This window comes from Pelophylax lessonae, assembly GCF_965119305.1.
Source record: "Pelophylax lessonae genome assembly, chromosome: 1".
NCBI classification, from domain to species: domain Eukaryota; kingdom Metazoa; phylum Chordata; class Amphibia; order Anura; family Ranidae; genus Pelophylax; species Pelophylax lessonae.
In genome coordinates, this window is record NC_138768.1 from 861,725,950 (window position 1) to 861,746,322 (window position 20,373).

The 20,373-nt window shown below is 43.5% G+C and overlaps 1 protein-coding gene across 1 annotated transcript in view; it reads right to left on the reverse strand.

Annotated features, from left to right (window-relative positions):
- The window catches only part of LOC309550086 (proteinase-activated receptor 1-like), a gene marked incomplete at both ends in the record, with an annotated part of 46,820 nt that extends 32,895 nt beyond the window's left edge, over nucleotides 1–13,925 (reverse strand). The window contains one exon of the mRNA XM_082250548.1: nucleotides 13,865–13,925. Within this exon, the coding sequence (XP_082106674.1) occupies nucleotides 13,865–13,925 (61 nt within the window). The remainder of the gene's footprint in view (nucleotides 1–13,864) is intronic.
- Between the last annotated feature and the right edge of the window lie 6,448 nt (nucleotides 13,926–20,373).

A 20,373-nucleotide genomic window follows, 5' to 3' on the forward strand; every position in this document is an offset into this window, starting at 1 on the left:
TTGATAAAATAATGCAGTAACATTTACACTGTTTTGTACTATTATTGAAACCTAAAGTTGGAATACCCCATAAAGAATATTATTGCTTGTAGGGTTAGAAGTTTAGAGAAAAACATTTAAGAGAAAAAGGAAGTCTTGTTATAACCTCAAAGGCTGCAATGCACTGTAGATTTAGTTAGCAGAGCTGATGATTTAAAAAAACAACATAGGTTTCTACAATAGGGAAATTATATATATATATATATATATATATATATATATATATATATATATAGGTTTATAGATTTACAGTATGTTTTATTACATGTTATAATTTGTCTGGGTTTTGATTTTTTTTCCAATATTTGAGATTATTGGTAAGTATAGATTGTGTTGGGCACATATTATTAAGCCCATGCCAAAGGCACAGTTTATTTGGAATTATGTATGGGAAACGTGACGTCACTACTAAATTGTATTCATTTAATGGTACCAAAATTCCTCTCCAGAGGAACCTGATCAGATAAATTTTAATCTTAAGAAAAATTAAATTGCAATTTAAAGGAAAAGTTAAGAGTAAAATAATGTTTTAATGAAGGTGTGGAGTTCCTCCTTAACGATAATGTCTTTGTTTAAAAGGTTTTGTGTAATTGTGGAAGTCAGATTTTTCAGTCACTTGAAACACAAGAGAGGTGACAAGCTCTGGACTAAAGTGTAAAGAGTACAGAATATATATATATGTTTTTTTTTTTTTGCAAAATGTCTGTTAGGCTAGAGATAAATCAATATGTATGATGTAGTGAATTAATAATAGCTGAGATTTACAGTTCTGGTTCAATTGTTTGGGTCTGATCTACATCTAAGCCACTAATAAATCATTTTGTTGGAACTATCTGTGGTCCCATGAATGAAGGTTTGGGGGGAATTTTCTGTATCAGATTGGTATAATTGATCTAGACTTGTAGAAATTGGGTGGAGAGTTAATATCTGTCAACAAGATGCCGCCACAACCCCCTGAAAGTTAAATACATCTTAAAATAAACCAAGTCTGACAAGGGAAAAACCATTGCCGACGAGGAGAGTGGGGATTTTATTGTGCCAAAAAATCTCAGAAAAAGGACAATTTATAAAAAAAATTTCAATCATCAATTTTAATGAAAACAGAATAATAAAAACATCCAAATAAACATACAGCATATAAAGGGGGTATCACATAACAAAACACATCCTACAGTGCGGTGGATTGATGCATTTCGCCAGTAATCTGGGTTTCCTCAGGATCCGGATGAGTGACAAATGGTTCAAGAAATATATATATATATACACTCTCAATAAAACCACAAAGATAAATCGCATGTGCCAAGTCACAAGATTTAAAGTAACAGACTGGAAAATAATCAAGTGGTCTTCACAAGGAGGAAAGGCAAACGATCTCCTACATAGAATATTTATCCAACCAAGGATGAATTCAATCAAATAGAAAGTGCAGATGAACACAGAACTCAGAGAGCATATAGCTATCAAGCATCATCAGGGATATTGAGTGCTTATCCAGTAAGGGAATATTTCCATATGGGGAGGATCGTAATGCCAACAAACATCCCTGCTGTAAACAAGCTGGTCCGAGTCATGGTTTTTCAGCAGGGATGTTTGCTGGCATTACGATCCACCCCATATGTAATATGAATATTCATCCTTGGTTGGATAAATATTCTATGTAGGGGATCGTATGCCTTTCCTCCTTGTGTAGACCACTGGTTTATTTTAAGTTGTTCTAGACTTGCTCCAATGTGTATATTAAATGGCATTGGGGTATTTTCTTTTTGTATTTAAAGGAACCTAAAATGAGTAATGATGATGACATTTGATCAATCAATTTTGCTTATTTTACAAGTAAATAGAACTTAATTTTAGTACATATATTATTGATTCTCATCAACACAATCATCTAATTTGTCTACATGTTCTACCCATGACAGTGGATTTCACTAGACATATATCACCGTAGAATACATATTGGTAAATTTGAACTCCCTATAAAAAGTTAGTTATGGAAAGAAAGTTATGGAAAGAAAAGAAATTTGAATTGTTGCGACAATGAGTCATTTGTTATTATTGAAATTAAATTAGATAAAGAAAAGAGGAACTTGGTTTTGAACAGAGATGTTGTCTGTTACAAAAAAAAGAGGAAATGGTTTATTTGTGCAAATGGATTTTAAATGGTATTATTGTGGGAGTAAAATGTTGCTAAGCCCCTGTTACCCATGGAGGAAAGTTGACATAAGTCTAATACTTATAAAAATTTTGCAGAGTGTTAAGATGCTAAGGTTTCTTGCTGAGGAGGTTTGTTTGAATACAGTCTTAAAGCGACTACCTTTTTCTATATCTACTTAATTTATTACTGTTTTAATGTTTATTTTGGGTCAGAATATGTGTTAAGTAGGGTGTTCCGTTCTTGGGACCCCCTGGTTCCAATCTTGCTGCAGTATTGGGTTTGAGAAATATGTTCAGTTAAATATGTATTGAATTAATACAATGCTTGGAAACATGTTATCTCTGCATGCTTAGTGGATTTATGTTTGAATCCTTACAAAGGCAAAACATTATCTTTAACACCTCCAAAAGTTAAGACATTTTATTTAGCAGTTTAGGTGATTCTGTGGTTATTCATGTTGACTGAGGAGTATCCACCCTGCTTCATTCATGCAAATAAATGACCCCCCCCCCCCCCAATTCATGACCCTGTCCGGAGATGCTCTACTTGAAGAAATGACTACATCTTGTACATGGAAATGTTGATGTTCGAAAAAGCCAAAACAGGAGGTCCTAGGATGTTCAAAGATTTTGCCAAGCCATCATCCTGGTATAACATGTCTCCCCTCTTCTTTGCTGAAGGATAAAGGAGGACTCCTGCTGGAAAAGGTTCCTGGGAAAACCTAGAGGAAGAGCCATGATGCCAACCCAAGGCGTGAGATTTCAGCGAACCCCCCAAAGAGGGATCTGAGGTATCAGCCCAAAGACTTAGTCCGAAGGATGCTTTGATGCTTTGCTGGTCATTCTGCATTGAAAGGGGGCACGCTGGTCATTCTGCATTGAAAGGGGGCATGCTGGTCTCTCTGCATTAAAGGGGGACACGGCATGCTGGTCACTCTGCATTGAATGGGGGCACGGCATGCTGGTCACTCTGCATTGAAAGGGGACACGCTGGTCTCTCTGCATTGAAGGGGGGCACGGCATGCTGGTCACTCTGCATTGAATGGGGGCACAGCATGCTGGTCACTCTGCATTGAATGGGGGCACGGCACGCTGGTCACTCTGCATTGAAAGGGGGCACGCTGGTCATTCTGCATTGAAGGGGGCACGCTGGTCATTCTGCATTGAAGGGGGCACGCTGGTCTCTCTGCATTGATAGGGGGCACACTGGTCTCTCTGCATTGAAAGGGGGCACGCTGGTCTCTCTGTATTGAAAGGGGGCACGCTGGTCACTCTGCATTGAAGGGGCCACATTCTACCTTGATTACTGAAGGCCCCTTTCACACTTTTGTGACCTCAAAGTCACGCAATTTTTTACAGCGCTTTTTGCCGCAAAGCAATGCCTATTACATTTTTCTGTTTGCGCCCCCCAAAAGGGGGCATTTGGGTTGGATGGAGCTGGGGTGGGCATATGGGGTGAATGGAGCTGGATGGGGGGGTGGATGGAGCTGGGGTGGGCATTTGGAGTGTTTGGAGGTTGGATGGGTGTTTGGGATAGATAGGTGCTAGGGTGGGCATTTGGGGTGGATGGAGCTAGGGTGGGCATTTGAGGTGGATAGAGCTGCTGGGGGCATTTGGGGTGGATGGGGGGGTATATGGAGCTGGGTGGGCATTTGGGGTGTATAGAGTTGGGGGGGGTGGATGGTGCAGAGTCTGACCCCTGCATTCTGTACTCCTGTCTCCTGCATTTTGTACATTACATTCTCCTGCACTATATACATAATACTGTACGTTATATACTTCTCACCAAAGTCTTCATTGTCTCAACAGTTGCTGGTTGCTATGCAGTCTCTGACTATTTTAATGAAGTTCTTCTTTAAGGTAGGCTGAGCAATCAAAGCATATTTTATGAGTACTAGGAAGTCTGGGTTTTGTTTACCCTATCCCTTAAGCCCCTCCCACTGCTAAGCAATTGGCCACACCCACAATTTGCAGGTTTTGTTTCTCTTTCAGTGTCCCTCATTGCGAAGTTCAAAAGTTGGGAGGTATGCATTAGGTGGGGAAATTCCCAGCAGAGTAAGGTCTTCTCAACAGGATACTTGGAGCCGAAGTGAAGTAAGTCTGCTCACATGGGTGGTTCAGCCACACCTCTCTAATGAGAATTTTTTTTAAATCCTTAACCACTTTACCACCGGAGGATTTTGCTGTCACTTGCAGGCCACTTTTTGCGATTCGGCACTGTGCGACTTTGACTGACAATTGCGAGGTCATGCAACGTCGTACCCAAACAAAATTTACGTCCTTTTTTCCCCACAAACAGAGCTTTCTTTTGGTGGTATTTGATCACCTGTGTGATTTTTAGTTTTTGCGCTATAAACAAAAAAAGCGACAATTTTGAAAAAATAACAATATTTTTCACATTTTTTTTATATGAAATTCCCCCCCCCCCCCAAACAAAAAAAGGTAAAAATCAATTTTTTTTATTATTTTAGGCCAATTTGTTTTCTGCTACATATTTTTGGTAAAAAAAAAATCGCAATAAGCGTATTTTGATTGGTTTGCGCAAAAGTTATTGCGTTTACTAACTAAGGGAAAGATTTCTGTCATTTTTGTTGGATTCTTTTTAACGAGTAATGGCGGCGATCTGCGATTTTTTTTGCGGGACTGCGACATTGCGGCGGACAGATCGGACCCCTAACTGACATTTTTGACACTTTTGGGGGTACCAGTGACATTACTACAGTAATCAGTGCTATACATATGCACTGTTACTGTAAAAATGACACTGGCAGGGAAGGGGTTAATTTTTATTGGTGATCAAGGGGTTAATGTATGCCTGGTGCTTACTGACGTGTGTGGGGGGAGGTGACTGAGTGACAAAGGGAGAGATCGCATGTTCAGCTATGCTGAACCCTGCAATCTGACCCTGCCTGTCACTTAGGAGATCCGCCTGCTTTGTTTACACAAGCGGGCGGATCTCCACACTCGATTCCCCGACGATCGGGGAAGAGCGGCGGTGATCACCGCCGCTCCTCCCCTGGCCCGACTCCCGCTGCAACTGAATACGCCGCCGAGAGAGGGAAATGTCTGGTGACGTAGGTCTACGTCGCCAGATGATAATGAACCACTTTGCCGCAGTACAGTCAATGTGACTGGTCGGCAAGTGGTTAAAGCGTAACTCCACTTTTGTTGGGAAAAAAAACACCCTCTGGGTGACCTGTTGTTATTCTGAAGAAATAATTGTGCCTCTGTGCTGAGTGGGTCTAATGGGAGTGGTTTCATAATTATCTATCAGCTGTGGCAGTTGCAGAGCACTAATGAGAAAATCTGCTGGGCCTGCAACCCTTTAGACGTGTTCCTATTGGGAGGATCTCACCAAAAATGACATTTTTGCTGCAGGGGATGCCAGAAATCTGACTTGTATCTTAGTGCAGACTTTTGGGAAAAATGGTGAGCCAATCACACAAGCAGGAAATTATGTTTCTGGGGTATGGTCAGCACACCATCTATGTACAGAACAGCTCCAGGCGGCCATATTGCATTGAATTTTCAGAAAATTATGAAAGCTGCAGATTGAAAAGGAAAGGTAATTTTTAATAACATTCAATTACAATATGATTTATGTCGCAATTGTATACGCTATATTGTTTTTTCTTTATTTGTTTTCTTTTTCTCCGCGAAAGTGGAGTTACCCTTTAATAAAGGTTGGCAAATGCCCTGCATGTGTTGATTTTTTATTTGTTTTAAAGGGGCCAGTAGAACCCTAACTCAGTAGTACCCCCACTCAGCAGATCACCAGATCATTAGTACCCTCGTTCAGCAGATCCCTGCTCAGTAGTACTCCCAGCTTTGCAGATCCCCCACTCAGTAGTTACCCCCAGCTCTGCTGATCCTCCTCTCTCCTTGGCCCCTATTACCTCCTGCTATATTGCTCCCACACTGTGCACCACATGTGACATCTGCTAGTCAGCGCTCCCATTAGAAAATCTACAAACAGGAGCTGAAGGGCATTTTAAAGGCTTAAAGAAAGCTTCACGAAGCTGGCTGAAAACTTTGCAAAAGCTTGCTGAAAGTTTAATAAAAGCTTGCTGTTCACACTGCTCTTAACCTTCCTAGCGGGATTCCCGAGTGTGGATCGGGGTTAAATTTCAGTGCCAAAAGCGGTAACCATGAGCCACACTCGGGGTACCGCTAGGAAGATCGCTGGATCCTGGTAGAGGGGTTACTTACCTTGTCACCGGGATCCAGTGATGTATCCCAGCGGTGTGTGGCAGCGGATCTTCCTCCCGATGATCTGTGTGCCCCAGCTTCTGTCTCCTGCGACGTGACGTTCGCAGGGGGGTGGAACCGGCGGAAAATTCAAATGTAAAACACACCAAACACACTGATACAATTCAAAATAAAATACATTAACATTAGTTTGCCCCCCAGTGCCCTTTCCTGCAGTTTTACTGTACTTTTTATGTATATATATATATATATATATATATATAAATATATATATATATATATATATATATATATATACAGTGGGTACGGAAAGTATTCAGACCCCCTTAAATTTTTCACTCTTTGTTATATTGCAGCCATTTGCTAAAATCATTTAAGTTCATTCTTCTTCCTCATGAATGTACACATAGCACCCCATACTGACAGAAAAACACAGAATTGTTGACATTGTTGCAGATTTATTAAAAAAGAAAAACTGAAATATCACATGGTCCTAAGTATTCAGACCCTTTGCTGTGACACTCATATATTTAACTCAGGTGCTTTCCATTTCTTCTGATCATCCTTGAGATGGTTCTACACCTTCATTTGAGTCCAGCTGTGTTTGATTATACTGATTGGACTTGATTAGGAAAGCCACACACCTGTCTATATAAGACCTTCCAGATCACAATGCATGTCAGAGCAAATGAGAATCATGAGGTCAAAGGAACTGCCTGAAGAGCTCAGAGACAGAATTGTGGCAAGGCACAGATCTGGCTAAGGTTACAAAAATATTTCTGCTGCACTTAAGGTTCCTAAGAGCACAGTGGCCTCCATAATCCTCAAATGGAAGACGTTTGGGACGACCAGAACCCTTCCTAGAGCTGGCGGTCCGGCCAAACTGAGCTATTGGGGAGAAGAGCCTTGGTGAGAGAGGTAAAGAAGAACCCAAAGATTACTGTGGCTGAGCTCCAGAGATGCAGTCAGGAGATGGGAGAAAGTTGTAGAAAGTCAACCATCACTGCAGCCCTCCACCAGTCGGGGCTTTATGGCAGAGTGGCCCGACGGAAGCCTCTCCTCAGTGTAAGACACATGAAAGCCCGCATGGAGTTTGCTAAAAAACACCTGAAGTACTCCAAGATGGTGAGAAATAAGATTCTCTGGTCTGATGAGACCAAAATAGCACTTTTTGGCCTTAATTCTAAGTGGTATGTGTGGAGAAAACCAGTCACTGCTCATCACCTGTCCAATACAGTCCCAACAGTGAAGCATGGTGGTGGCAGCATCATGCTGTGGGGGTGTTTTTCAGCTGCAGGGACAGGACGACTGGTTGCAATCGAGGGAAAGATGAATGCGGCCAAGTACAGGGATATCCTGTACAAAAACCTTCTCCAGAGTGCTCTGGACCTCAGACTGGGCCGAAAGTTTACCTTCCAACAAGACAATGACCCTAAGCACACAGCTAAAATAACGAAGGAGTGGCTTCACAACAACTCTGTGACTGTTCTTGAATGGCCCAGCCAGAGCCCTGACTTAAACCCAATTGAGCATCTCTGGAGAGACCTAAAAATGGCTGTCCACCAACGTTTACCATCCAACCTGACAGAACTGGAGAGGATCTGCAAGGAGGAATGGCAGAGGATCCCCAAATCCAGGTGTGAAAGACTTGTTGCATCTTTCCCAAAAAGACTCCTGGCTGTATTAGATCAAAAGGGGGCTTCTACTAAATACTGAGCAAAGGGTCTGAATACTTAGGACCATGTGTATATGTGTGTTTAACTTATTTACAGTTTTTTATTATATTATAATTTATGATTTTGTGTTTCAAACTTTATCATACCCGAGATGTTATAAAGAAGAACGCACAGAAAAAAAAATCATATGTAAATACAGTGCCTTGGGAAATATTCAGCCCCCTTGAACTTTGCGACCTTTTGCCACATTTCAGGCTTCAAACATAAAGATATAAAACTGTAATTTTTTGTGAAGAATCAACAACAAGTGGGACACAATCATGAAGTGGAACGAAATTTATTGGATATTTCAAACTTTGTTAACAAATAAACAACTGAAAAATTGGGCGTGCAAAAATTTTTCAGCCCCTTTACTTTCAGTGCAGCAAACTCTCTCCAGAAGTTCAGTGAGGATCTCTGAATGATCCAATGTTGACCTAAATGACTAATGATGATAACTAGAATCCACCTGTGTGTAATCAAGTCTCGTATAAATGCACCTGCACTGTGATAGTCTCAGAGGTCTGTTTAAAGTGCAGAGAGCATCATGAAGAACAAGGAACACACCAGGCAGGTCCGAGATACTGTTGTGGAGAAGTTTAAAGCCGGATTTGGATACAAAAAGATTTCCCAAGCTTCAAACATCCCAAGGAGCACTGTGCAAGCGATAATATTGAAATGGAAGGAGTATCAGACCACTGCAAATCTACGAAGACCTGGCCGTCCCTCTAAACTTTCAGCTCATACAAGGAGAAGACTGATCAGAGATGCAGCCAAGAGGCCCATGATCACTCTGGATGAACTGCAGAGATCTACAGCTGAGGTGGGAGACTCTGTCCATAGGACAACAATCAGTCGTATACTGCACAAATCTGGCATTTATGGAAGAGTGGCAAGAAGAAAGCCATTTCTTAAAGATATCCATAAAAAGTGTCGTTTAAAGTTTGCCACAAGCCACCTGGGAGACACACCAAACATGTGGAAGAAGGTGCTCTGGTCAGATGAACCCAAATTGAACTTTTTGACAACGATGCAAAACGTTATGTTTGGCGTAAAAGCAACACAGCTCATCACCCTGAACACACCATCCCCACTGTCAAACATGGTGGTGGCAGCATCATGGTTTGGGCCTGCTTTTCTTCAGCAGGGACAGGGAAGATGGTTAAAATTGATGGGAAGATGGATGGAGCCAAATACAGGACCATTCTGGAAGAAAACCTGATGGAGTCTGCAAAAGACCTGAGACTGGGACGGAGATTTGTCTTCCAACAAGACAATGATCCAAAACATAAAGCAAAATCTACAATGGAATGGTTCACAAATAAACATATCCAGGTGTTAGAATGACCAAGTCAAAGTCAAAACCTGAATCCAATCGAGAATCTGTGGAAAGAACTGAAAACTGCTGTTCACAAACGCTCTCCTTCCAACCTCACTGAGCTCGAGCTGTTTTGCAAGGAGGAATGGGCAAAAATTTCAGTCTCTCAATGTGCAAAACTGATAGAGACATACCCCAAGGGACTTACAGCTGTAATTGCAGCAAAAGTTGGCGCTACAAAGTATTAACTTAAGGGGGCTGAATAATTTTGCACGCCCAATTTTTCAGTTTTTTATTTGTTAAAGTTTTAAAATATCCAATAAATTTAGTTCCACTTCATGATTGTGTCCCACTTGTTGTTGATTCTTCACAAAAAAATTACAGTTTTATATCTTTATGTTTGAAGCCTGAAATGTGGCAAAAAGGCGCAAAGTTGGCACTGTAGTTGGTTTGGGCTGCTCATTCTTAAGAATTACATGCAAAATAATGGTGCCGCTTTCAGCACCTAAACTCCGAAAGAATCATACCGCCAGGGAGGTTAAACAAGTTGAAGACCATGTGTTACTTTCCGTTTGGTTATTAACATATATACATACATCCTGTGTTCTGTTCTCACTACACGTATGCCCTTTGGCGTGTATGTAGCTCAACATACATTAAACCTTCAATCCTATAATAACCAGTCTGTCTGTAACTTTAGGCTTTATTACAATGAACAGATGGTGGTCACATAAGAATAAGATATGGATAGGATATGAGTACCAGATAGGACATATATGGTGAAACTAGAAATAAACAGATAAGAACATACAATCAGTACATGAACATAAACAAGCTATGCACTGAGTATACAGCTAACAGTACACAGGCATACCAGCGATGCTTCCTAGAAGGATTCAGGAATTTTCCACAAGAACATGAGATGCAAGTCTTGCTTCTCCATGGTGTCTGAAAATTGAATTTTTCAGTAAGAGGTCGAGCTAGTTACCAGTGATAAAATTAGAAACATGCACCATGGAATACTGTCCATCAGTCGTCTTTTGTCACAGTGGCATCTTGTGGACAATATCGGAATTACAAGTTCCAAAGATATTACTTCTTCCTTAGGCTGAAGGCAATGACATCCTGGTTGTGGAACACCCACTGATTAGTTCATACAAACCTGCACCAAATTGTTTGCTTGTTGTACTTAATTTATGGTATCATAGGGATATTAAGTTTATTATTTTTCCCTTTGTGTATGTAAAAATCTTATATATATTTGCTTCATTCTAGTTAAGAGTTACATAGTATACATGTTTGAATGGTCCTGAAGAAGCCGGAGTTCCGCAAAACTCGTCGACCACACCAAGCTCTCATTGAATATATACCTCTGTGTGCTCTCATGATATGTACTCTCTACTGTATGGTATAAACTGCATTGTTGTATGCTATAAGGCATCTTTTATCTGTATAAAGTTAACCCCTTCTGGACTGGAAGGTTTTACCCCCTTGTTGACCAGGCCATTTTTTGAGATACGGCACTGTGTTACTTTAACTGACAATTTTGCGGTTGTGCGATGCTGTACCCAAAAAAAAAATTGATGTCCTTTTTTTCCTCACAAATAGAGCTTTCTTTTGGTGGTATTTGATCACCTCTGCGGTTTTTATTTTTTATGCTCTAAACAGAAAAATAATTACAATTTTGAAAAAAAAAAAGACAACATTTTTTACTTTCTGCTATAAAAACACAGCTAATAAAAAAATGTATTATATTATATATATTTTATTATTATATTTATTATATATTTATAAAAATCTAATTTTTTCATGAATTTAGGCCAATATGTATTGAGCTACATATTTTTGGTAAAAAAAAAATAACCATATAAGCATATATTGATTGGTTTGGACAAAAGTTACAGCCTCTACAAACGATGCAATATTTTTATGGAATATTTATTTATTTATTTATTTTTTTAACTAGTAATGGCGGCGATCAGCGATTTTTAGCGGGACTGCAACAATGCGGGGGAAAAATCAGACATTGACCCGACACTTTTGACACTTTTTGGGACCAGTGACACTAATGGCACTTTTCCACTGCAAGTACCGGCTCGGCTCTACTCGGCCCTGCTTGGTACGGTACGGTACGGTATAGGTTTGCTTTTCCACTAAAGTAGTACTAAAGTTAAGTGGGTGGGATAACAACAGGGTGGGTGGGATTCTCTGACCAATCAGTGGCTAGTAGTGACTGCATGCAAAGGATTGTGGGATATGGTACCAGTTTGGTACCTGTTGGAACCACAATCGAGTAGGTACTGTTTTTTCAGAGCCGTACCGTTCGGTTCCATGCAGTGGAAAAGCAAACCTATACCGTACCGTACCGAACTGTTCCGACACTATACCATGCGGTACCAGCAGTGGAAAAGCACAAAAGCGTGCCGAACCGTTACGGTTCCATGCAATGGAAAAGCGCCATAATACAGTGATCAGTGCTAACAAAAAAATGCCCTGTTACTGTATTATTGACACTGGCAGGGAAGGGGTTAACATCAGGGGCGATTAAAGGGTTAAGTGTGTCCCACTGATCGGGGGAAGACAGAGATCCATGTTGCTGCTTAGCAGGAACAGAAGATCTCCATATTGTCCACTTGCAGAACAGCAATCTGCCTTGTTTACATAGGCAGACCACCGTTCTGCTTCTGCTCGGGGATGATTGCGGGTGGCCGCCGGACATGGGGTCCCCCTGACCCCTTTGATTGACATCCCCGTTAGCCAATCATGGGACGATCGCGTCTCCAGTGGCGTGATGGCACCATCTAGTGGCTATTGAACGAAACGACGTACAGGTACGTTGTTTCACATAATAGCACCACTTTGCCGCAGTATATACACACCGGCTAGTCCTTAAGTGGTTAATAAAGATTCTTTTTAATCTATATGCATTGTGTGATGTTCTCAAAAGCAAATGTAAAATCCCACCCCTTTTACCTGTGCCCTTTCTCTTTTCTATTCAGTTTATGATGATGCCAATGGGAACACGATATGATATGGCATCTCATGCTCAGTCCACACTATATCTTTCTTACAACGAAGACCGTGTGAAACAGGCCAAAGGCTGGGTACACACTACAGTTTTTTTTTCGGGTTGCACAAGAAAAAAACTGTCAGCTCCGGTCGGAGTCGCAGTACTAACCATGCAAGGTTAGTCTGGCAATCTCCCCAACTGAGCTGTTGTGTTCTGACAGGAAGACTGACCCCCACCCTGCCAGAACACTCCGATCAATGCTCTCTGCTATTGTCTGAGAGCTCTGATCGAGAGTCGGTCGGCTGCTAATTTTCCAGCATGCACGTGCGACAGAACAGGGCAAAATGTCGTTTTTTTTGAGCTGGCAAATGCCTCCCGACAATCTGCTCATGTTACCGGGCTTAACAGTTTTACAGGAAATACAGCAGACTTGACCTAGATAACTGCAGAACCTGAGTCAGCATAGAAAAAAACATGAACGTGTCAGAGAAATGGTCGTGGTGTGACTGGCAACTCCGCCAGTACCTGTGATGGGGGCATTAGGCACTTGCCCGCGCGTATGCTCACTGACAGAAGATTGGCGAATAGGTGCACGCCAGTTCGCCGCGGGTTGCGTACACGAACACGTGTACGTGATGGTGCACGTATTACGCCATAGACTCACCCAATTACTGGCCCATATAAGAACTCCGCTTAGCCCATCAAATTGCTGGATTGTCTTCAGCTCTCCCTGTGTCCTGAGCATTTGCTATCTTCCTTGGATTTCCAGTTTTGACCCTGGTTGGTCCTGACCTGTCTGCTCTCCTCTCCTGGCTTTGACCCTTGGCTTCGTCTGACCTTCCCTGCTCCAGTTTGGCTCTCCTGCAATTGATCCCGGCTTGGCCCACGGACTTGCTACCTATCTGCCTTCCCACCTATACCAGATCGTGGCCTACCTATGGACTTTCTTCTGCCTACTCCCTGCCTTCCTGTTATGACCTTGGCCAAGCTCCTGTTGCCGCTACCTGCCTGAACCCCTGGATGGTCTTTACATCTGCTGCCTGGTTGCTCCAGTTTTCCAGCCTTCCTGAGGACTTCCTGAGGATTCCAGTCCAGCACCCTTCTGGAGACCACCGGTCTTCTCCCAGGACCCTGTTGGCAACCAGTGCTTCTGTGGGCGCTACATCTTCTGTCCCAACCTCAGGGGTGTGCCGCACTCAGCCGCAAGGGAGCCCTCTCTGCATCTCGGCCTCGGATCAGGTACATGATAGTATAATCCAGCCATGTTAGAGGCCGACAGAGGTGCTTCCCCACTCGAGGCTTTGTGCCAGCAAGTTACCGCCCTCACTCAGGCAGTACAAAGACTTCAGGAAGGCTACTTTCAGTTGGAAGGTCGCCTGCAACATCTGACAGTTTCGCCTCCTGCAGACTCCAATCAACCGTCTGCGAGCACCTCTTCAGCTTCTTCCCCACAAGGGCACACCAGCTCCACCCACTCCATGCTAGTCCTGCCTCCTGAACCACAGGTACCCACGCCTGATCGATTTCTTGGAGATCGGAAGAAATTCAGAGCTTTTAAAAATGCCTGCCTGTTATACTTGGCCTTGCAACCCCGGACTTTTTCTTTGGACTCTGTGAAAGTGGGGTTCATCATTTCCCTGTTGTCTGAAGAACCCCAAACCTGGGCCCATAACTTGATGAAACAGAAAAGTCCTGCTTTTAGCTCTGTGGACTCTTTCTTTGAGGCTATGGCTCAGCTTTACGATGACCCCCAGCGCACTGCCACCACGGAAATCGTTCTGCCCACCCTGCAACAGGGTAAGCATCCAGTAGAAGACTACACTGTGGAGTTTCTTAAATGGTCTTCTGACACTGGTTGTAATGAGGCTGCCCTCAAGTATCAGTACCGCCAAGGACTTTCCGAGGCTTTAAAATATGAATTGGCCCGAGTTGAGACCCCTGCTACCCTAGAGGGTCTCATACAACTCGCCATTCAGCCAGACAGACATCTGCGGGACTGGAGCGTCTCCAAGCGTTTTGGCCTACCTGGATGCTTCCAAAGGTCCCTTCTATTACATCAGCACCTCCAGTCTCCCCCCTCTATGACAGTATCTGATGGGGAACCTATGCAGCTGGGCTTAGTCCGCTCCTCTCTGACTCCTGATGAAAGGCAATGTCGTCGGCAGGCCAACCTACGCCTTTACTGCGGTGGGGCTGGACATTTCCTTCGGAATTGCTCTGTGAGACCCAGTAAGTCTTATCCACAGACCCCTTTGAACTGCAGAGTTTCTGGACTTTTGTTCTCTCATCTTATTCTCCCTATCTCCCTACAGGTGGCAGAAGGAGAGGTCCAGCTTCAAGCAATCGTTGACTCTGGGGCCTGCAGCTGTTTTCTGGGCTTTTCCTTGGCCAAAAAGCTCCATATACCACTCTTCCATAAAGCACAAAGACTCGAAGTTCATCTCGCTGATGGCTCCCTACCCAGTTCCGAACCAGTTACTCAAGAAACCAGACCCATCCTTACCACAGCAGATTCCGGTCATCAGGAATTCATCCACTTCAATGTCCTTTGTTCCACCATGTTTCCCATCATTTTGGGTCTCCCTTGGCTGCAAGCCCATAATCCCCAAATCAATTGGGCCAAGAAAGAACTCTCCTTCTCTTCTGCATATTGTCAGTAGCAATGTTTCATCCAAGAATCCAGTGGCCCCGCTAGCTGCCTGACTGTGCAATCAATACCCGATTCACCACTGAACGTCCCATTGGCCCGTTTGAAGTTAAGAGAGTAATTAATCATGTGGCTTTTGAGCTGGCACTTCCTAATTCTCTTAAGATACACCCAGTTTTCCATGTTTCTTTGCTCAAACCGGTTGTCCCTAGCCCATTCCCTGGGAGAGACGAGCTACCTCCACCTCCAGTCTCGATCGAAGGGGAGATGGAATATGAAGTTGAGTCAATTTTGGACTGCCGAAGGAAATTGTCCCTGAAGACAATTCTTGGGAGCCCGCCAGTAACCTGCATGCCCCCAGGTTGGTGCGAGAATTCCACAGGAAATTCCCAGGAATTTTGGCCCGGTTGAGCATCCGGAGGCTGCCCCTTTGGGGGGGCACTGTCAGAGAAATGGTCGTGGTGTGACTGGCAACTCCGCCAGTACCTGTGATGGGCGCATTAGGCACTTGCATGCGCACTGGCAGAAGATTGGCGAATAGGCGCACTCCTGTTCGCCGCGGGTTGCGTATGCAAACGCGTGTACACGAGGGCGCACGCATTACGCCATAGACTCACCCAATCACTGGCCTATATAAGAACTCTGCTTAGCCCATCAAATTGCTGGAATGTTTTCAACTCTCCCTGTGTCCTGAGCTTTTGCTATCCAAGCTTTTTGCTTGTATTTCCAGTTGTGACCCGGCTTGTTCCTGACCTGTCTGCTCTCCTCTCTTGGCTTTGACCCTTGGCTTCATCTGACCTTCCCTGCTCCAGTTTGGCTCTCCTGCAATTGACCCCAGGTTGGCCCACAGACTTGATACCTATCTGCCTGCCCACCTATACCAGATCTTGGCCTACCTACGGACTGTCTACTCCCTGTCTTCCTGTTATGACCTTGGCCAAGCTCCTCTTGCCGCTACCTGCCTGAACCCCTGGACGGTCTTTACATCTGCTGCCTGGTTGCTCCAGTTTTCCAGCCTTCCTGAGGACTTCCTGAGGATTCCAGTCCAGCACCCTTCTGGAGACCACCGGTCTTCTCCCAGGACCCTGTTGGCAACCAGTGCTTCTGTGGGCGCTACATCTTCTGTCCCAACCTCAGGGGTGTGCCGCACTCAGCCGCAAGGGAGCCCTCTCTGCATCTCGGCCTCGGATCAGGTACATGATAGTATAATCCAGCCATGTTAGAGGCCGACAGAGGTGCTTCCCCACTCGAGGCTTTGTGCCAGCAAGTTACCGCCCTCACTCAGGCAGTACAAAGACTTCAGGAAGGCTACTTTCAGTTGGAAGGTCGCCTGCAACATCTGACAGTTTCGCCTCCTGCAGACTCCAATCAACCGTCTGCGAGCACCTCTTCAGCTTCTTCCCCACAAGGGCACACCAGCTCCACCCACTCCATGCTAGTCCTGCCTCCTGAACCACAGGTACCCACGCCTGATCGATTTCTTGGAGATCGGAAGAAATTCAGAGCTTTTAAAAATGCCTGCCTGTTATACTTGGCCTTGCAACCCCGGACTTTTTCTTTGGACTCTGTGAAAGTGGGGTTCATCATTTCCCTGTTGTCTGAAGAACCCCAAACCTGGGCCCATAACTTGATGAAACAGAAAAGTCCTGCTTTTAACTCTGTGGACTCTTTCTTTGAGGCTATGGCTCAGCTTTACGATGACCCCCAGCGCACTGCCACCACGGAAATCGTTCTGCCCACCCTGCAACAGGGTAAGCATCCAGTAGAAGACTACACTGTGGAGTTTCTTAAATGGTCTTCTGACACTGGTTGTAATGAGGCTGCCCTCAAGTATCAGTACCGCCAAGGACTTTCCGAGACTTTAAAATATGAATTGGCCCGAGTTGAGACCCCTGCTACCCTAGAGGGTCTCATACAACTCGCCATTCAGCTAGACAGACGTCTGCTGGCAACCAGTGCTTCTGTGGGTGCTACATCTTCTGTCTCAACCTCAGGGGTGTGCCGCACTCAGCCGCAAAGGGAGCCTTCTCTGCATCTCGGCCTCCGATCAGGTACATGATAGAACCCCTTGGAAGCACCTGCATACAACCTAACGTCAGGTTCTCAGTTAATGAGGGACTGTTTCTTTGGCACAAGAACAGGTCCAGGATAGACGGAAGGAGCTTCTGTAGCCATTTAAAACCCGCCTCTTACACAACCCCATGCAAATTTTGGGTGGAGCACCATTCATTTTTTGGAATGATCAAATTATGCCACAATGTTCTCATTTTTTTGCTGTTAATTAGATGTTAAAGTCACTTATCCATAAAGTAGAGTGCCAGAGTCATTTTAATCATTTGACGACCAGCCGGCGTGTATTTACTGCGGTAAAATGTCGCTATTGCGCGAAACGATGTATCTGTACCTCGTTTCGTTCAATAGCCACTAGATGGCGCCATCACGCCACCGGAGGCATGATCTCACTGTGATTGGCTAGTGGGAATGTCAATCAACGAGTTCGGGAATGACCGAATGTCCACTGGCCACCCACGTTATCCCCAGGAGAGGCAGAACGGCGACCTGCCTATGTAAACAAGGCAGATCGCAATTCTACAAAGGGGCAAGATGAAAATCTTGTGTTCCTGCTAAACAGGAACCCGGATCAGTGCAACACAGTTAGTAAGCACCCCCTAGGGCGGTGATGGCGAACCTTGGCACCCCAGATGTTTTAGGAACTACATGCTCATGCACTCTGCAGTGTAGTTGAGCATCATGGGAAATGTAGTTCCAAAACATCTGGAGTGCCAAGGTTCGCCATCACTCCCCTAGGGACACACTTAACCCTTTGATCGCCCCTGATGTTAACCCCTTCCCTGCCAGTGTCATTAGTACAGTAACAGTGCATATTTATTTTTTTCCACAAAAAAATTGTACAGTAAACCCCCGCTCCATCGCGGTTCAGTTTTTGCGGTCCCGGTATATTGCGTTTTTTTTTATAATGTTATTTTACTATATAAATCATTAAAAATGAAATATTTTTGTGTTTTCCAAAGCTCTTGCTATGTCTCTCAGTATCTTTAATGTGTTTAAATGAGTTTCTATTGTTTTAAAAGTCTGTTTAAAGACCTTAAAATGCTTTTACACGTACAGTGACAGTAAAAAACCATGCCTACAATGCATTTTAATAGGGTTTTTCTATTTCGCGGATTTTCACTTTTCGCGGCTGGGTCCGGAACGTAACCCCCACAATGGAGGGGGGTTTACTGTATTGTCAAATAACAAAGAGTGATATAAAATGTCAACTTTAGTCCAAAACAATTAACTGTTACATCATGTTAGGATTATAAGTAGAAAGAAGAAGAAAGAAAACCTATCTAGTTTCAGTACGTATCTTGCATGGTAAGTAAACATAAAAACATCCAGGTAGGTAAACCTAGAAACATCGAACCCGATTTCCAAATACAATTCTGGCTTTGTCATGAAAGGTAAAAACTACCGATAACATCATTCAGAAAGCAAAGTGGAAAAGCCATGCTTGGGGGTTGCTATCTCGTGGATTCAGTACGTCCAAGGGGTCTAGTATAGCGATCAAATAGCTATATTCTCATGTGAATTTAGTATCCAGGGATTTATTTAGTGTGAACTAAAGAAGTATAACGTAAGTCTGAAGTGGAGATCTAAACGAGTCAGTTGCATAATTATATAAGGGTCTGGATCAGGGAATGAAAGGGGGGGGGGTGTAAGAAAAGGGAGAAAAAAAAAAAAGTGGGGTGGGGGGAGTGAAGTGATATGAGTCCATCAGTGAATATTTTGAGCACTGATCACTGTATTGACCGATTTGTCCACCGCAATGTCGCAGCCCCACTGATCGCCGCCATTGCTAGTAATAAAAATAAATAAATAAAAACTCCATAAAAATATTCCTTTGTTTATAGACACTATAACTTTTGCGCAAACCAATCAATATACACTTATTGGGATTTTCTTTTACCAAAAATATGTGGCAGACCTCCATATCTTTTGGTCCTGTCCTAGACTGAGGGATTTCTGGTCCGCGGTTGGCTCCCTTCTTCGGGACCTCACGGAACACGATATCCCAGATACCCCGGCATTCTTTCTCTTGTAATTATCGAGCATACCGCTGCGCAAGTACAAAACATCGATAGTACCTCATGTCCTATCCGCAGCGAAGTCATGCATTCCAATCTATTGGAAGACTTCCCAAGTACCTACCATCAGGGACTGCATGCGAAGGTTGGAGGAAATCAATAAGATGGAGGACCTGACCCTCACGGCGCTACATAGACGAGACGAATACGTGAAAATATGGGGATATTGGAATACGTTCCTTCTCTCAGACAGGGGGAAAGCCCTGATATGCTCATGAGCCCCTTTGGTGCAGATGGCTAGGCAGGGGGTGTTGGTCTGGCGCTGTATCCCACTACCCCTGCTCCCTTCCCTCCCCCCTGCCTTCCCTCCCTCTCTCCTTCTTCTTCTCCCCTTTCTTGCCCTCACCCTGCTACATTTCTATCATCTTACACACTCTTCTGGCATTCAGTGCCACTACGTATACTAGGTCTGCTGAGATTTGCCTTCCCATGATGTACCACTTACCTGTAACATGTACTTTGTAGCATTCCGATATGTTCGGGTATATTGACTGACTCAGGGTCACGCAGTAATCCCCCGCTACGGTGGGGTTCGTATCTGATGTCCTCAACTAATACCTAGTAAATTCTCTTGTCCCGATGTTTCTGTACCGGGTTTGTTTATCTCACATTTTGCTTTACATTTGGTGTTGGACTATGTACAATGGAAGTTCTGTATGTATCCGGTTGTTATTTTTTTCTGCCTGATTGTTTAAAATAAAATATTTGAAAAAAAAAAAAAATATGTGGCAGAATACATATTGGCCTAAACTGATGAAAAAATTAGATTTTTTAATTTTTTTTTGACAATGTTATATAGCAGAAAGTGTTTGCTCTTTATTTTTTGTTTATAGCACAAAAAATAAGAGGTGATCAAATACCACCAAAAGAAAGCTCTTTTTGTGGAAAAAAAAAAAAAGGACATTCATTTTTTTTGGGCACAGCATTGCACGTCCGCGCAATTGTCTGTTAAAGTAACGCAGTACCGTATCGCAAAAAATAGGCTGGTCATTAAGTGGGTAAAACCTTTCGGTCCAGAAGTGGTTAAGGTAATTCTTTAGGCTGAGCATAAAAAGCTAGGTCCCACTGTTTTTTGCCCAACAGACAGAAATGGGCAAGATGTACTGTATAAGAAACAGCATCAGATACAAGCT